General features: G+C 35.9%; 1 protein-coding gene across 45 annotated transcripts in view; it reads left to right on the top strand.

The window, feature by feature from the left end:
• The window catches only part of usp25 (ubiquitin specific peptidase 25), a 73,193-nt gene that overhangs the window by 38,941 nt on the left and 14,744 nt on the right, over positions 1 to 19,508 (top strand). For 2 of the 45 annotated variants that reach the window (XM_087269178.1, XM_087269176.1), the window contains exons 14-20: positions 2,922 to 3,151; positions 5,325 to 5,395; positions 5,477 to 5,705; positions 8,291 to 8,530; positions 10,198 to 10,337; positions 15,615 to 15,788; positions 18,720 to 18,815. In XM_087269178.1, the coding sequence (XP_087125304.1) occupies positions 2,922 to 3,151; positions 5,325 to 5,395; positions 5,477 to 5,705; positions 8,291 to 8,530; positions 10,198 to 10,337; positions 15,615 to 15,788; positions 18,720 to 18,815 (1,180 nt within the window). 45 annotated transcript variants of the gene reach the window in all.

Below are 19,508 nucleotides of genomic sequence, written 5' to 3'. Positions count from 1 at the left end.
AGAAACTTAAACAACTCCTAACATATAAAATTCAGGGAATGTAATTATGTAATTTTGAAATGTAAATATTGAGGTGTCCGTGCTTCCCACCGGTTTGAAAAATACTGGCGATGTAAGACGGATTGAAACACACCCTTTACCCATGGCACATACCTACATGCAAATAAAGTTGTGATTTTATTTTATTTTTTTTACAATATTTTTATTATACACTGTCTTTTTCAATGGTTTTTTTCCCCCTCTTGTTTTTTTTTTTTACTTTTATTCTGTTCAGGAGCCATGTGCACCCACTGACCGGTCAAATCTGCTGCTGACATTTTGTACAGTGTTGCCAAAGCATTTTAGATATATATAAAATATGTAACACATCAACATCATCAAATTTAAAAAATATATATAACAAATTAGAAGAGAATGAAAACATCTATTGAATACAAATCTCTGAAAAAAAAATAGAATAAACAGCGTAGATTACTTTAATAAGGCAAATGAGTTAATTAAGCATTTCTAATAGTGTACATATATTTTGCAGCCAGTTTGGATGTAATTTTGTCCTCTGAGCAAAAAGAAAAGTTTCTCATTTGTTTAGAGCAAAGATTTAATTATATAATGGTTCTCTCGCTCTTGTGGCTGTGCACGCGCTGTCAGCTGCGAAGGGAAAGTAAATCAGGCTTGAAATAAAAATGACGATATTTTTGCAGATTTAGAAACAAGCGCATGTACGAGCGCATTTTAAGTCCCAAAAAGGCACATCTCTATAGGTCTCTGCAGAGCACAAGAGATTGTCTGTGTGAGTGATGGCATTTTTCACTAGTTAATCGATCGCAGATATTTGGTTATATTGGGCGGATACAAAAAAAGTGGAAAAGGATGATAATAATAACAATTAAATGTCACCAAATACACCTGGATGTCCCGCCCAAGGAACATCTATGTGTGGGAACCACGGGGTGTTATGAAAAAATAACAACAAAACAACAGCAAATATTAATAATTAGCAAACCTCTTGATAACTGTTGACAATAATCTATTAATAAACATTGCTTTTTAAAGCACATTTTATTACAAAATTAATATATAACATTACTGTTTTAAAATTTGAAATCTTAACTCTCCTGATTTAAAATTGAAAACCTAAATCATTTATTCATTCATTTTCCTTCGGGTTAGTCCCTTTATTCATCAGGGGTCGCCACAGCGGAATGAACCACCAACTTATCCAGCATATGCACAGCAGAGGCCATCCCAGCTGCAAACCAGTACTGGGAAACACCCATACACACTCATTCACACTCATGCACTACGGCCAATTTAGTTTATTCAATTCGGCTATACTGCATGTCTTTGGGCTGTCGGGGAAACCGGAGCCAACACGGGGAGAACAGGCAAACTCCACACAGAAACGTCAATTGACCCAGCCGGGACTCGAACCAGCAAACTTTTTGCTGTCAGACGACAGTACTAACCACTAAGCCACCGTGTGCCCTAAAGCTTAAATTAATCAATACTGTTAAATAACAGCCTGTATTTGTATACTTGGTCAAATATTTTATTCCAGCAAGAGCAAATATGACTTTTCAGCATCATTACGGATCCCCAATAGGGATGTTTCTGTGAAGAGATACTGTATATAATTTATATTTGTATTGTAAATAACTGCAGTCTGTTCTTTTTACTTCTGATCACTGTAATGCATCCTTACTGAATAAAAGCATAGTTTCCGCTACATTCATTCTTCCGTGGCAAGGCGCCACACCAAAATTCATCCCGCCACGGCTACATTACAGCTTCTTATTCAAAGTATTTGATCGTTTTTTAAATAGCGGGTTAAAATCACACCGAAAACTTATAAAGGTTAGGGAATAATAACAGCTCAAACCTTTCTCTGACCATAGTAGTGCTGTGCGTTCTGTTTAACCCTTTTAGGTGACGTACTGACTGCCAGGTGCGTGATGCTTGAGGCTAGCAAACACGGCGTAGCTTTCAGTTCTGATGAACACAGTTTCCATAATTATACTTTATAGATAAAGGTCTGTGGCTCTGCATATAATGACTTTATCTTGCTGGAGTTTATAGCCGTTTCACTTTACTTCAGGACGGATTAATGCCGCCGTCCGCTCCGCAAGTCTATCGGAGACATTCATAAATATTCCTAGCAAATCTAATAAATGCTGGAGACAAACTCGGTACATAAACGCACTAAATCGCACTTCAGCCGCGTTCATTTGAGGGCGCGCAAAAATATCTGCACTTGAGCAGCGTATATTTGAGGGCGCGAAAGAAGTTTTGTGCGCGAACAGAAGAAATCGGCGCTCAAGCAGAGATGGACATGCTCGTAGGCTATTACATTAATGCGATCTCGACTGAATACTGCGCCCACGATATTTGTCAATGAAATAACGCCACATGTAGTGGTAGATCTGTGTTAAATGGCCTACAGAGTCTGCCGCCACAGCTGGAAAAAATCCTAGAGGAAACACTGGAAAGTAATAATGTCAAATGAATCAAAAAGTATGTATAATCCTGATTATATCATCTCTATGCTATATAATGGGATACTACTTTCAGGGACCTGTAGCATTGAGCCAGATTAGTTGGCCAGCCAGTTAAGCAAGTTTCAGTTTAGTTTGCACCAATTCTGGGTTTCTGGTACCATTAAAGTAGCTCAGCCTCCATAATGCCATGGCAACAAAGAATGATTAAAGTCGAGCAAACGAAAACCCAAGATTGACGCAGACTAAACTGAAATGTAACTAACTAGCCAGGTTCATAATTAAAGGCCACAGGGATCAGCGATGAACATCAAAAATATTTGAGCTTCTGTAGTTAAAAGGCTTTTTTAATCCTCGTATCTATCCCAGTTGTAAGTTTTCTTGATGTATTTTCTGAGATAATGAGGTGTTTTTCTGCTTGGCCTTCAGCGCAGGGGAACAGCCGGATGCGTGCGTCTCAGCCGAGGGCTCTGGTTCTGGTCTGCAGGCTTCGCAACAGCAGCAGCAGAGGGTTTCCATCCATAAACCGTTCACACAGTCCCGAGTGCCGCCGGATCTGCCCATGCATCCCGCTCCTCGACACATCACTGAGGAGGAGCTGCGGGTGCTGGAGAGCTGCCTGCACCGCTGGAGGAGCGAGGTGGAGAACGACACCAGAGGTACACCACACACAGAGATGCATACATGCACATAAGAGCTGCACAATCTTTTCAGCATACAGTTGAAGTCAACATTATTCGCCCACCACTTTTTTTTTCTTTTTCTTTTTTTAAATATTTCCCAAAGGAATTTTTTGCAAGTAGGGAATTTTCACTTATTTTATTTTCGTTTGAATGAAAGCAGTTTTACAAGATTTTAAAACAATTTTGCGAGAAAATTATGGGCTAAATATTTAAGAGGGCTAATAATTCTGACTTTAGTTGTAAATACCTCAATGTGCACTTCCACAATAGTCACAGTGCAGGATCTAAAATAATTATCACCAAACTTCTGTTCCTGGAGGGCCGGTGTCCTGCACATTTTAGCTTCAACCCTAATCAAACACACCTGAACAAGCTAGTCAAGGTCTTACTAGGTATACTTGAAACAACCAGGGAGGTGTGTTGAGGCAAGTTGGAGCTAAACCCTGCAGGGGACCTGATCTCCAGGAATGAGATCGGTGACCCCTGATCTAAAACGTTGATTAAGGATTATATTTGACAAGGAGCCACATATGAAAACACGTGATTTGTTTTATCATTGCAAAGTTTCCAATAAGTCGGACAAGACAGACATCTGCAATTTTTGCTATTTGTGCACTAAATTTTGTACAAAAATCTGAAAATTTATGCTGAATAGCAACAAAGATCAATAGAACAGCAACTGATCTATACATTCATTTTGTCAAGTAGGTCAATCTAACTGTTATTTGCCATATAAATATGTATACTTGCATGATGAGTGTAGTAAAATATAGAGATTGACTGATCAGGTTTTATTGCTCTCGAATCATTTTATTTTGAGTATCTATGATACTGAAACCCAATTCGATACTTCTAGCGAAGAAACAGGTCCAGGATGTTTCTTAGTTTACATTTAATTCACCTTATTTTAACATTCAACAACTCTGTTAACAAACAGAGCACTTCTGTGAGCTAGCTTGAACAACTAAATAATAAATAATATAAATTCTTCACTTTTGGACTTTAGGGCAACAGTAAATATAAAAAATCTAATATAAAAACAAATTGCACCTCAACTTAAAATAGCCAGCTGGCATGTAAACAAAAAAATAGTGCCACAGTGTTTGCAAAGCCAGTAATGTTCTTTTAGGAACTGCATTTTTAACTCTCACTGTCGTCACAGTAGTAACTTTCACAGAAGGAAATGTATGTTTTTCTTAATGAAACTCGCTGTATTGTGTCGGTGTTTTCGAGCTACCTTATCAGGTTGGTTGTGTTAAATGTAGCCTTTTTCTTTCCAACTCTTGCAATACCAAGTTTACATATATCACAATTTGCTGTTTTTTATCATTGCAAAGTTTCCAATAAGTCGGACCAGACAGACATCTGCAGACAATTTTTGCTATTTCTGCACATTTTGTACAAAAATCTGAAGATTTATGCTGAATGATTTGGCTTAGTATAGTAACTTAAAATTGAATGTATGAAATAAAGTAATAACTTATTTAACTTTTAAGATTTTCAATGCAAATCCAATTAGTTTGGTTTGGTAAACAGTCTTTCATATGATATATCTGCTTGAAGGCAGAACATATTACATCACAAACTGTATTGTACATTAATCATAAAAACATTTGCTGCATATTCAATAATATTAATAAAATACTGAATATATATATACTAACCCTAACTCCAACATTTGCATAAGTAAATTAATAAACTCAATGGCGGGCTAAAAATATGTATTATTATATCAAATAAAGCAATATAAAAAGGATATAATGTAGATTATACCGTGTTATTTTATAGGTGTTATTCAGTTTGTTTACCTGAATACTGCTAGACTCCCTGACAACCTTAAGCACTGTTTATTTCATTGGTATCTTTGCTCTGCTGCTTGTGATTTGCTTTGTGGTTTACTATATTTTATGCAGATGCACTCCACTAAAAAATCCCAATCAATTTAAACATGAACTCTTTGGCTATAGACATCAAATAAAAACACTATAGAAATAAAAGATGCATTTGCAAATAGAGCTATTCTTTTCATCTGGTGAAATTATACTCAGTATTGCAATATGTGTCAAAAATAATCAAATGTCAGTTTTGTTCTGTGTCCTGTTGCTTTGTTTTTTGTAAATTTAACACCTTTCTGTCTGGTGTGTTTCAGATCTGCAGGCCAGCATATCCAGAATCCACAGAACTATCGAGCTCATGTATTCTGACAAGTCTATGATGCAGGTGAGCAGATTTGGCTGATCTTTGGTACTTTTCTTTAATCCTCACAGAAAAAGCATCTTGTACATGATGCTGATTTTTCAGGTGCCGTATCGACTACATGCTGTTCTGGTCCACGAGGGTCAGGCGAATGCTGGTCACTACTGGGCCTACATTTATGACCGACATCACCAGCGCTGGATGAAATACAACGACATTGCAGTGACAAAGTCATCATGGGAAGAGCTAGTGCGGGACTCGTTTGGTGGATATCGTAACGCCAGCGCATACTGCCTCATGTACATTGATGATAAGAAACCCTTCCTTATTCAAGGTAATTAACAATACCCTTGATCTATTCATTCATTTTGTCAAGTAGTTCAATCTAAAAACTGTTATTTGCCATATAAATATGTATATTATTGTTACGACTTTTAAGTTTGGCTCTAGTGTTTAAAAGGTAACATTTAAGGTGATAACATTTTGTGGTGAGTTGGTGGCAAAATATCAAAACGACAACCAAAATACTGCAAAAATAAGTGAATTTATTTACAATAGTGAAAAGAAGTCAGCAATAAACTATTATTTACAAGATCTCACAACATAAAATAAATTAATCAATGTAGATTAAGGATGGGGGAAACGAGAATTAGGTGAGGCAGTTGTGCAGTAGGTAGTGCTGTTGCCTCACAGCAAGAAGGTCGCTGGTTCGAACCTCGGTTCAGTTGGCGTTTCTGTGTGGAGTTTGCATGTTCTCCCTGTCTTCGTGTGGGTTTCCTCCGGGTCCTCTGGTTTCCCCCACAGTCCAAAGACATGCGGTACAGGTGAATTGGGTTGGCTAAATTGTCCGTAGTGCATGAGTGTGTGTGTGAAATGTATGTGTGGATGTTTCCCAGAGATGGGTTGCGGCTAAATGGGCATCCGCTGCGTAAACACTTGTTGGATAAGTTGGCGGTTCATTCCGCTGTGGCGACCAAGGATTAATAAAGGGACTAAGCCAACAAGAAAATGAATGAACGAATGAAACGAGAATTAAGTGGCGCTAAATAAATGAAAGCAATATAACAAAAACCCCAAATCTAGCTAATTTTTACCCTTTAAACTGTCTAATACACAATATAAACAAACAAATTATCTTCAGCGTTTTCACGCTATAACTAAACTACTCTTCTAACCAAAAATACAGAGAAAACTTACAGCGGGTGGCGCGCACTTCTAAACTAGTGTGTTTAGACAGTAGAGTTATCTGCGTGATGCAAAGTGTATGTCACGTGACATCTAAACTCCTCGAATCCAAGACAGGGCTGATGCCAGAGCTCAGGGGATTGCCACATATACACATACAAGACAGTAACTGCGATCAACACAAGAGCAAAACTCTCAATTCACATCAATAGCACAGCACAAAACAACAAGCCAAAACACACACAAAAGCAAGCAAAGACAGAGCAAAAGCAGAACGAGCTTCCCCGCTCGCGTCCCTTTAAACTTTGATCTCCTATCCTGATTGGTAGCGAATGTGATGACGTCACAGGGTGGAATTGAGATTGACGTCTTCACGGACGAATGGGATACTGGATTGGGCAATCCTGAGAATTGACAGCGAGAGAGAGGGAGGGAGCGAGCGAGTGAGAGAGAGAGGAGATAGAGAGAGAGAGCGCACACACACAAGCAAAAAAAAAAAAACAGGCATATAGATATGACTGTAACAATTATATATTATGATTAAATAATAAAATTTGTATGTAAATATTTACTCAATGTTTAGAATTAAAAGTAATTAATTCAGCAATGAAGTATATATTAAGTAAATAAATTTATTAAAAACATTTGTACAGTTGAAGTCAGAATTATAAGCCCCCCTTTTTATTTTTTCCCCAAATTTCTATTTAACAAAGAGAAAATGTTTTCAACACATTTCTTAATATAATAGTTTTAATAACTCATCTCTAATAACTGATTTATTTTATCTTTGCCATGATGATAGTAAATAATATTTTACTAGATATTTTTCCAAAACACTTCTAAACAGCTTAGTGACATTCAATTAGGTTAATTAGGCAGGTTAGGGTAATTAGGCAAGTTATTTTATAATGATGGTTTGATCTGTTGACTATCAAAACAACATAGCTTAAAGGGGCTAATAATTTTGTCCTTAAAATTGTGTTTAAAAAATTTAAAACTGCGTTTATTCTAGCCGAAATAAAACAAAAGACTTTTTCCAGAAGAAAAAATATTATCAGACATACTGCGAAAATTCCCTTGCTCTGTTAAACATCATTTGGTAAATATTTAAAAAAAAGAAAATAAATTCTAAAGGGGGGCTAATAATTCTGACTTCAACTGTTTATATGTATTTAATACTGTTACTTGAAATAATAATAAAAAATTAATAGCATTTTAATGGGTTTTTAATAATACTGCTATAAATAATAAATAATGTATTAATAAAGTAGAATGTATTAAACTCTTATATATTTTATTTTACTTGTTTTATTAATTCAATTTGATTAGATTTAATTTTATTTTCATTGCTTGGCAGCTTTTAAATATCTAGTTGTGTTATTTAACCAAATTGACAAATGGATAAACAAAAGCATTTGACCAATAAATTCATGCAATTTGATTATATTTTGTTCCATTTAAAAAGAGCAATTTAATCAGTAAATTAATGTACAGTTGTTACGACTGACATTTTAAATTAATTACAAATTTATTGTTTTTGATTTATTATTTGTGTCACCATTACCTACATTTTGAAAACCTTTAATTTGTGTTTACACTTGTAAGGTATGTGTTTTAATATGTATTATATGTATTATATGTAGATATTATATGTATAATATCTGTTTTAATATGAATAAAGTGTTCTATTTAATCTGTGTAATTCTGACTCTGTGCTTTGGTGTGTTTCAGAAGAGTTTGATAAAGAGACGGGACAGATGCTCAGTGGTTTGGACAAGCTTCCTCCTGACCTGAAGGTGTTTGTGGAGGCAGATAACAAGCTCTTCGAGAGGGAGATGGAGGAGTGGGATGCTTTACAGGCCCGCAAACTCCAGCAGGAAAAGTTGGCTCTGGCTGCTGCTGCTGCGGCTGCTGCCGCCGCTAGTGTGGCCGTCCAGCCCATGAGCACTGAACCCTGCTCTCCAGACAACACAGGTGAGCCAACGGTTCTTAAAGAGCCATGCTCAACTACATTATATGAGATTGTAACAGCAGTGTTTGTTTCTCACCTAATGAAGGTCTGTTAGCATCATTTTAATTGGAGAAAATGGTCAAATCTGGCTTTTTTGTACTATTTTTTGTATCCATCCATCTATCCATCCATCCATCCATCCATCCATCCTATTATTGCATCCATCCTCTCATATATTCTATTATTGCATCATCCATCCATCCATCTAATCTTTTATTGTATCCATCCATCTATCCATCCATCCATCCATCCTATTATTGCATTCATTCATTAATTCAATAATTCTATTATTTCATCCATCCATCCATCCATCGATCTATCTATTCTAATATTCTATCCATCCATCCATCCATCCATCTATTCTAATATTCTATCTATCTATCCATCCATCCATCCTATTATTGCATTCATTCATCCATCCATCCATCCATCCGTCCATCTATCCATCCTATTATTGCATCCATCCTATTATTGCATCCATCCATCCATCCATCTATCCATCTCTATCCATCCATCCATCCATCCAATTATTGCATCGATCCAACTACTCTGTTATTGCATCCATCCATTCTATTATTGTACGCATCCATTCATCCTATTTTTGCATCCAACCAGCCATCTATCCAATTATTTCATCCATCCATTCTATTATTGTATCCGTCCATTCATCCTATTATTCCATCTATCCATCTATCCATCCATCCATCCATCCTCTTTATTATTGTATCCATCCATCCATTCTATTATTGCATCCATCCGTCCATAAGCTCTTCTTAAAGAGCCATGCTCAACTACATTATATGAGATTTTAACAGCAGTGTTTGTTTCTCACCTCATGGAGGTCTGTTAGCATCATTTTAATTACAGAAAATTGTCAAATCTGGCTTTTTTTGTACTATTTTTTGTATCCATCCATCCATCCGTCCGTTCGTCCATTCATCCATCCATCCATCCATAAGCAGCAGTTTGGCCTATTCAAGACACATTCAATAATTATAATTAATTATCTGCCGTGTCATTTGAAATCTGCCCCTACCATTATTTATTTTTCTATATTATAAAAGTTTGGTTTAATGCTCATATTATAAACTTACCAATTTTTGCTGATTTGTGCCTAATATCGATATATATAGATCAATATTTCACTGAATTAAATTGAATCAAAATCGAAGTACTGAGGTTTTTGAAGAATTGACAAATATTGTATCGCTAGCTAAGAGAATCAATATTATATTGTATTGTGATGAGACATTCAATTTAACATTGTTAGTTATTTTTAACTATAGAGAGAACTGATCGATGTGGAAAACATTTTTGACCATTTAAAGAATCTTCATCTTCTTTTTTTTTTTTTAAATAAGCCTAATTTTTTAAAGGAGTGCACAATGTAACCACAGAAGAGTCCAGCTTTTTTTTTGTGTGTGAGATGCTTATGGTCTAGTCCGATTCTATGCTCTAATAGTAAAACTCAACTGTTTAACACTAGGGGAGTTGTAAAATGGGCCAATAAAAACAAAGTGGAGGGTTTCATTTAATAGTGGTTGAAAGACCCTGTAGTCACAATATGAAATTGAAACAACAATGACAGCTACAAAAACTCAATGAAGCTAATTCTCAGCTCCATCAGCAGCTCCTCAGCATGACCCAGAGTACATGGAGCAACAGTCGCCCAGCGGAGACTCCAAACACCTGCAGGAGGACACAGAGAGAGCCATCAGCAAGGCTGCAGCGGAGCATGATGAGAAGAGTCCAGAAGCTCTGCTTAATACAGTAAGACCTGCACAAACACATCATCATTCAGGTGTTTCTGCACACCTTCATTCACTCTTTAAATGCAGTGTTTAGAAAGACTGTAGGGTACGGCTGCACAAAATATTGTTTCAGCATGTGGACATCCAAATAATGTTTATTTGGGATTCTCCACTCTCCAGTGGAGACACTGGAAAGTTTAACCTTAAAGGTCACATGAAGTGCTTTGAGCAGAGTTGCACTCGCACCTTCAGGCTTGCACTCTCGAGTTTGCATGCTCAGGCGCCCACGCTTCCTATGCAATCAACATAAATAAACCGCAAGTAAGTTTCCAGTTCGTTTGCGCTGACAGCGACGACGTTGTCAAATAATTCTAATTCTAAGTTGTACACCATGACAGACCCCCCACCCCCTATAAAAGCGATTTGTTTATTCGATTTGTATTCATCATATGATTATTATGCTTTATTGTAAATTTACCAAAGCAGGCTACTATTAACATTTATACGAGCAAAGCTTATTATTTATTTATATAAACTATCAGGTCTAAATATACACACAAAATTCTCTTCCACAGTTATGAATAAAAAAACAACACCAGGCTAATGCAAATTTGAACATTAGTTTTTATTTTAAACATTTTAACGAGTTGTAGTATTACAACTAAACCCATTATGGACTTACACCAATGATTCTTGAATGACTTGAAACATTCTTTATTCAGCAGGTTTCAGGACAATTACAAACAAGAATGCAGATGTTGATGCAAGTGATGTGGCAGGAAATTGCAGGGCTTGTTTAAACGAAAGCCTATAACCAAAAAATTCCTCAGTTTAAGGTTAAGGGTACCCTTAGTAAAAGTTGGTTTGCAAAGAGAAAAAAAAGTAAAAACGATCGACTTAAGGAATTTAAGACTGCCATCAAGCATTTCCCCTTAGTCCTTATAAACTAAACTAATATATACTCGTTGATAAGTTAGCATGTCTGCGCAGGAGTTTATCCATATGAAATCGCAGTTTCAGTGCAGCTTCAAAAGTCTCTACATGATCTCAGCCCAGTTTTATAGGTCCTTTCAAACATAATGTCGAGATCGACTCGATAAGGGAACGTCTCGACTCGCTTAACGGAAAGAAAACTGCACAGATGAAGTTTACTGCAGAGCTGTTGTAGGACAACTAGCGGTGTGAACCTATACTGGTCTCATGGTTCGGTTACGATTATCATGCCATCGATTCTGTTCAATTCGATATCTCGGTGCATCACGGAGCACACACACACACAGTTAAGCCCTCTCAATATGCGTTTAGCCGGGAGAGCTAGCGCTGAGCGGAGCAAAAAAAAAAAAAAGAAAGAAAAAAGAAGCACTTTTCCGACGGTCCCTTACTGAGAGCTCCACTCCGCGTGAGCTATCCCGTCTAAACGCATATTGCGAGGGCTTAAAGGTAGCAGTGGTTGTAATATCAAGCGAAAAAAAGAAAAAGACAGCTGTGAAACATAACCAGCTTTGTCTTTTTGTAGGAAACACTTTTTAGGGTAAGAGGTTTATGAGTTATTGCCGCTATAACTGATGTGTCTGGAATATCGAAAACAAAACAAACTTAACCGCGCTCATTTCTGGCGCCCCCCTGGATGTCCAGCGCCCTTAGCATTTGCCCATACTGCCTATGCCACGGGTCGGCCCTGAGTTGGCTCCTGAATGTTGTAAATACCGGCGCTCACCTCCCTTGCGACAGAGCGCATAGGAGATAAATGACTTCAGTACATAATAACCATTTATGATTATTACTGAACCGATACCGAATTGTCCATGTCTGCATCGCGGTGCACTGACAAAACAGTTAATTTTGACACCCCTAAGCACAACATCTGTTTACGTAACTACAGCAACTGTGGCACTAGTCGCCGTATGTTGCCAGAAACTACAGTGAAATGTTTAAAAAAAAAGGCACTTAGGTAAGGGTGACAAATAAGAAGTTTGTTGCAAGGATCTTAATGAAATCCCTCACCTCAGAGATTTTTCCCCCTCAGGGACACCCTTAAGTTAAATTACTGAAGGACTTAAATGCAAGCAGCCACAGGTGGCAATTGTAAATGCCGATCACTTGCAGAGGAAGCGTGGCTACCTGAGTGTACAAGTCTGAGAGTGCAAGTCTAATGAGTGCTTTGGCATTTTTTATTTTCGTAATCTCCTTTAAAACATGAAGACAGGGTGGGACTTATAGTAGCTTCTCCCCTTTATAAAAAACAGCCAATAATGTTTCAGTTGATCACAGCTCCGACAATGTGGTTGAGATCAAGCACATCAACTGAAAAGCCAATGAGAAGTGTCTTGAAAGGGGCGGAGCATGTCAGGTACGAGAGCACTTGATTGGTCAGAAAATTTGATAAGAAACTTAAATATGAGATGATGACAAACTGCTAGATTTGAATGTTCAAATCTGCTAAATTTGCCACTGTTTTGAAGCACAATAGCTAATAGATATACTGATGCTAACATTAAAAAAAAACTTGTGAGCATTGACTGTGTGAGCATTTCAGAAGAGTTTAAAGCAGGGGTCACCAATCTCGGTCCAACTTTTTAGCTCCAACTCCAGGGTTTAGCTCCAACTTGCCTCAACACACTTGCCTGGATGTTTCAAGTATACCTAGTAATACCTTAATTAGCTTGTTCAGGTGTGTTTGATTAGGGTTGGAGCTAAAATCTGCAGGACACCGGCCCTCCAGGAACAAGTTTGGTGACCACTGGTTTAAAGCATCCAGGCACAATAAATTGTACTGTTTAAACTTTAATAAGGACTATTTTAATGGAATTATTTAAACAGTGAAGACTATGTGGTGTTGTTTTGCATTCGATTATTAAACATCTGTACCTGATTACTGTTCGGTTCCCAGAAAACCCATAATGCACTGTTTATTTCAGTTTTATCTTTGCTCTACTGTCTTTATTTTTGTCATCTGATTATTATACTTTATGAATGATTCACTTCCCCACAAAAATAATTCCAATCAATCTTCAATCAATTAATGAATTCTTTCCAAATAGAGCTATTCAAGTCATTGGCTGAAATTCACAGAAGAACAAAATATTGCAATGCCAGATTTTTACTGTATCATGCAGCCATTCATATCTACAAATGAAGAAATTTTTTTTAATTGTGTCAGATGTCAAATATATGTAAGCTTTCATCTCATACTATTCATGCTTTTGTCCATCTGTGTATGAACGCAGTGTTTGGGTATTTGGTTCTGGTCACCCAAATATTTTAAACAGTGCTGTGTATCCCTGCTGTGCTGCATTTGTGTTTGCTTCATCTAAATAGTATTTGTTTTATGCTCCAGAACTTGAATAAACAAAGTCCTCTATAAGCGATTTAATAAGCAGTTTTAAAGGATGTGTTCTGCGTCTGTCATCATCATAATGTCTCATATCCAAAAAGTTTACCTGATTAGAATTTACACTGTGCGTTGTTGAGAGAAAAAGAAATATTGTGACATTCACTAAAAACATTTTATTATAAAAGATAATTGCGTGTAAAGCGAAACTGCATATGCACTTAAATGTGAAATGTCTCTCATTAGATTCTAGTTTAAATGGGTGTGCATTTATTTCTTGGTTGAAACTAATAGCATTGCATAAGTCACTTTGGAATCTAATTTCAGATGATTATTGTACTTGTATTCCTTTAAATATGATAAACATTAACCATTTATAGGGCGAGGAACCATATATGATAACTTCATTGACATATAATGGAAACATAAACAGATGTGAAGTCATAAGTGTTGTAATAACCCCCAGAAACCCTCCAGGGCTTTTCAGATGAGTATTTCAATAAGTTCCATATCAAAAGGGTTAGATATGGTGAACAAAAATGTATTATTCTTTCTTTTGAGGCTTAAATTACTGCAATTTATCTCTCTTTGCAATGAATTTGTTAAATTTCCAAAAATCATGGAGCTTTGAGGCAGCCTTCAAAATGAGACATAGTTATTTCGTACAGTACTTGTGACAAGATCTCAAAATTGATAATAAGCAATTTTTCTTTATTTATGACTAATAATGACTGATAGTTATCCAGCAACAAGTCATCAGATTTTTGAAGGATCTCAACGAATTCTAGTTTAAATTTGTGGCACTTTCTGCATTTTATTCTTAGTTATCACTAATAGCATTGCATAAGTCACTTTGGAATCTAATTTCAGATGATTATTTTACTTGTTTTCATTTAAATATGATAAACATTAAATATAGTGGAAAAAAATGATTGTAATTCCGTTTGAGGCTTAAATTACAGCAATTTATCTGTCTCTTTGGAATAAATTTGTTATTTTCCAAAATCACAGAACTTTATTGAGACACAACCAAACAAGACATGGCAATAGTTTGATTTTCTTTAACAAGTGAAACAGTTTGGAGTGAAGTTATTTGTTAGAGTAATAGTGACAACATCTCAAAATTGATAATAATAAGAAGCATTATTAATTATTTATGACTAATATATATGGTGTATATATGCCATTTTGAGTCAAAAAATACTGTATTTTATCTCCTACATGGAAGTAATTTGTTTTGAGTAACTTTATTGAGACACAGCCTTTAAAACTAGACATGGCAATCATTTGATTTCCTTTATTATTAAAAAGTTATTTGTTACAGTAATAACAGTAAAATAAAAGTAAAAATGTTACAGTAAAATAGACAAGATCTTGAAATGAATTATAATAAGCATTATTAATCATTTATGACTAATAATAACTTATCTTTAAGAAGCAACAAGTCATCAGATGAATTTATAAGTGTCATGGAGTAATGAAAACTGGAGTAATGATGCAGAAAATTCTGCTTTCACACCAAACTAAAATGTTTAAATAAAAAGCGTTGATTTAAGCTAAAATTATCATTTTTATTGTATTTGTTTTTATCTAAAATGAGACAAAATAATAACATATTATTGTTGTCAACCTTAATAAATGATATCAATTCACAACTTACTTTGTACACTGAAAAAAAGATTCATTAATAAGGATAAGTGGTTGCAAACTGTTTTTGTGCTGAATTTAAAAAAGCAAATTAAATTTAATAATGTTCAACTTAATTTGTTCATTTAAATTCAGCCCATATAAATTGTTTGCAACCACTTTTCCTTAAAAAAATTAATAAATCCAATTAATAATTTTTTTGAGTGTACCAAGAAAGATGAACTAGATTAGTTTACCCATGAGGACATGCTGGCTCAGTTCATTTGGCCCGTTTTCCTGCGCCGTTTTTTTCCATCTCTCTCTCTGTGTGTCTCTTAGTCTCAGTCATCTCACCCTGACAGCAAGCTGACCTCTGACCCCTGCCCTCCTCCTGACCCCGAGCAGGACGACCCCACCTGCCCTCCACCCGGCCCTCAGCGGGTGGTGGAGGTGGCCATTCCTAATGTAGGGACCTTCGTCATTCAGTCGAAGGAGGGAGGTTATGATGACGAGGTAGATTCGGTCACAAGCGTGCAGCCCTCAGCATCCCACTCACAACTTGCTCTGACATGCCAGACCCATTTTAGATTAACAGTATTTGCAAGTTACTAACACAGTCACCTACAAAATGTTAATATATAGGAAGCATCTTTTTTTTTTTTATCCTTTGTGAAGCATGAAGCCCAAGCTTCAGATCATTGCGCTGTTTATTTTCACATCTGCTCAGCTCACTGTGGTGTTCATAAGTGTTATAAAAGGAAACCCTTATTAAGACTTAAAGAGATAGTTTATATAAAACTGACAATTCTATCACTTAGTCACTCTCCAAACCTCTTTGAATTTCATTTGAACACAAAAGAAGATATTTTGTAGAATGTTGGAAACAGGTAGCCATTGACTTTCATAGTATTTTTTTCTCTGATGGCTAACGGTTTCCAAAAATCGACAATTTTTTTTTGTCCTGTGTTCAATAGAAAAAGCAACTCTTAGGACCTGGGACCACATGAATTAATTTTCAGTCAAATAATTATTTGTGAAATGTCTCTTCAATACAAGTCTTAAAGTGTTCACCCTAATATTTTAAATATATTAATTACTCACTCTCAAGTTGTTCTGACCCAACTCAGACCTTCATTTGTCTTTAGAACACAAATGAAAATTTTTTTTATGGTGAAATTTGAGAGCTCCCTCATCCTCCATAGACAACAATCATCCTAAATCATCATCAAGTCCAGAAAAATACCAAAAAAAAAAGTGTGATTCTCAAAATAGGCCACACAAATTAAGATTTTTAAGGTGAAATTTGAGAGCTCCCACATCCTCCATAGATACCAATGATCCAGACTCATTTGAAGTCCAGAAAAATACCAAAAACAAAACAAAATTCTCAAAATAGACCACACAAATTAAATTTTTTAATATGAAAATTTAGAGCGCCCTCATCCTCCATAGATACCAATGATCCAGACTCATTTGAAGTCCAGAAAAATACCAAAAACAAAATTCTCAAAATAGACCACACAAATTAAATGTTTTAATGTGAAAATTTAGAGCGCCCTCATCCTCCATAGACACCAATGATCCGGACTCATTCTAAGTACAGAATTTTTTTTTAATAAATTCTCAAAACAGACCACACAAATTAAGAGTTTTTAGGTGAAATTTAAGAGCTCCCTCATCCTCCATAGACACCAATTATCCAGATTCTTTTGAAGTCCAGAAAAATACCAAAAATAAAACAAAATTCTCAAAATAGACCACACAAATTAAGATTTTTAAGGTGAAGTTTGAAAGTTCCCTCGTCCTCCATAGACACCAATGATCCCGAGTCATTTGAAGTCCAGAAAAAATCCCCCAAAAATACAATTATAAAAACAGACAACACATATAAAGATTTTTAAGGTGAAATTTGAGAGCTCCCTCATCCGCCATAGACAACAATGATTCTGACTCATTTAAAGTTCAGATAAACATCACGAAAAATAAAATTCTCAAAATATACAACTCAGATTAAGTTTTTTAGGTGACATTTGAGAGCTCCTTCATCCTCCATAGACATCAATGATCCGACTCATTTAAAGCCAAAAAAATCCCCCAAAACATACAATTCTCAAAACAGACAACAAAGATTTAGTTTTTTTTAGGTGAAATATGAGAGCTCCATCATTCTTCATAGACAGCAATGATTCAGACTCATTCCAAGTCTAGAAAAATACCAAAGCACTCTCAAAATGGGTCTTTTGCCTTCAGTGGTTCAATCTAAATATTATCAAGCTACAAGAATACTTTGTGTGTATAAAACAAAAATAAGGACTTAATTAAACCGTTTCTTCTCCTCAGTGTCAGTATAGGGTGCAAATATTGGGCATTCAGCGGTATACATTTGCGCGTCGCATTAAAAATAAATGGCTTCCAGCTACTTTAACGCTCTCGACATTTGTGTTTCAAAGATGTCAGGAATTAGATTGGCATGAGTTTGAGTAATTTAAATAACCATTTTTAAAATGGAGCCAGATCAGTCTCAAAAATAATACTTTTACAAAATATAATTAATATATCAAATTCACAGCACAATTCACATTTACAAAATCCATTTTGTAAATTCAAAACACAATTCGTAATTACAGAACTCCAATTTGTAAAATCAAAATGTGATTAAAAAATACACAAATCCAATTCGTCAATTCATAACACCATAAAAAAAAATACACATTCGATTCAATTAAAAACATTATTCAAATATACACATCTAATTCGTCAATTCAGAACACGATTAAGAAATAAACAAATCTGATTCGTCAGTTCAAAGCCCGATTCAAAAATACTCAAATCCGATTCGTGAATTCAAAACATGATTCAAAATTACACAAATCAAATTTGTCAATTCAAAACATGATTAAAAAATACACATCCAATTCGTCAATTCAAAACACCATTAAAAAAATACACACATTCGATTCGTCTATTAAAAACAAGATTCAAATATACACATCCAATTCGTCAATTCGAAACATGATTCAAAAATACGCAAATCCGATTCGTCAATTCAGAACACGATTAAAAAATACACAAATCCGATTCGTCTGTTCAAAGCCCGATTCAAAAATACTCAAATCCGATTCGTGAAATCAAAACACATTTTTTATTACATATTATTTTTGAGACTGATCTGGCTCCATACTTTAATATCCAGGGTTTCCTTTAAAGGAGCAACAGGCACGTTTACCTGCATGATGATCCTGTTTTGTATGTTTACACATCGTCAAGTGCTGTGGGCATGATGCTCGAATTAGCTTTTTCTCTAATGAGTTAATTCATTTATTTAATGGGTTGGCTTAAATTGATTGGTTCGTGGCTGAGCTGTGGTGTGATTGGCATGTTGAATGCCCAATGAGCATTTTGGAGGTGTGGCGGGTGTAGTAATATCCTTCCCTCCTTGGGCAGGCGATGATGACCCCAAACATGCAGGGTATCATAATGGCCATTGGCAAATCCAGGAGTGTTTATGACAAGTGTGGGCCTGAAGCAGCGTTCTTCAAGGTACATGACCTGCTGCATGCCACACCCCTAAGCATCTCATTAGCTCTTTGACCACACCCTCAACTCCTCCCCCTGTGCATCTCAATATGTCAGGGAGATGATAGTCCCTCTGCATACTGCTTTATCATGCAAATGGGGTTCTGATTTTTTTTTTTTTCATCATTCCGTGTAGATGTATAGGTTCTGTTGGCGATGCTGATACTTTCTGTACCAATTAAAATAAACTCGCAATTCATAGAAAATCAATTGTAACTTGTTTAATACACTAGCTGGCAAAAGTCTTGTCATCGATCCAAGTTGTAAGAACAACAGTAATAGCTTCTAATTGATCATTTGGAAAAGTGTCAGAAGGTAGATTTTTCAGATGATTCATTTGTTGAACTGTATCCCAATCATCACAAATACTGCAGAAGACCTACTGGAACCCACATGGAGCCAAGATTCTCATAGTAATCAATCAAGTTTGGTGAAAGAAAAAAATCATGGTTTGGAGTTACATTCAGTATAGAGGGGTGTGAGAGATCTGCAGAGTGGATGGCAACATCAACAGCCTGAGGTGTCAAGACATTTTTGCTGCCCATTACATTACAAACCACAGGAGAGGGCAAGTTCTTCAGCAGGATAGTGCTCCTCCTACTTTAGCCTCCACATCAAAGTTCCTGAAAGCAAAGAAGGTCAAGGTGCCACCACAGT

Source organism: Danio rerio, chromosome 10 (assembly GCF_052040795.2).
Source record: "Danio rerio strain M-AB ecotype USA chromosome 10, GRCz13ab, whole genome shotgun sequence".
Taxonomy (NCBI): domain Eukaryota; kingdom Metazoa; phylum Chordata; class Actinopteri; order Cypriniformes; family Danionidae; genus Danio; species Danio rerio.
The sequence above is the reverse complement of the archived record's forward strand: the minus strand, read 5'-3'. Positions and strand labels throughout refer to the sequence as shown.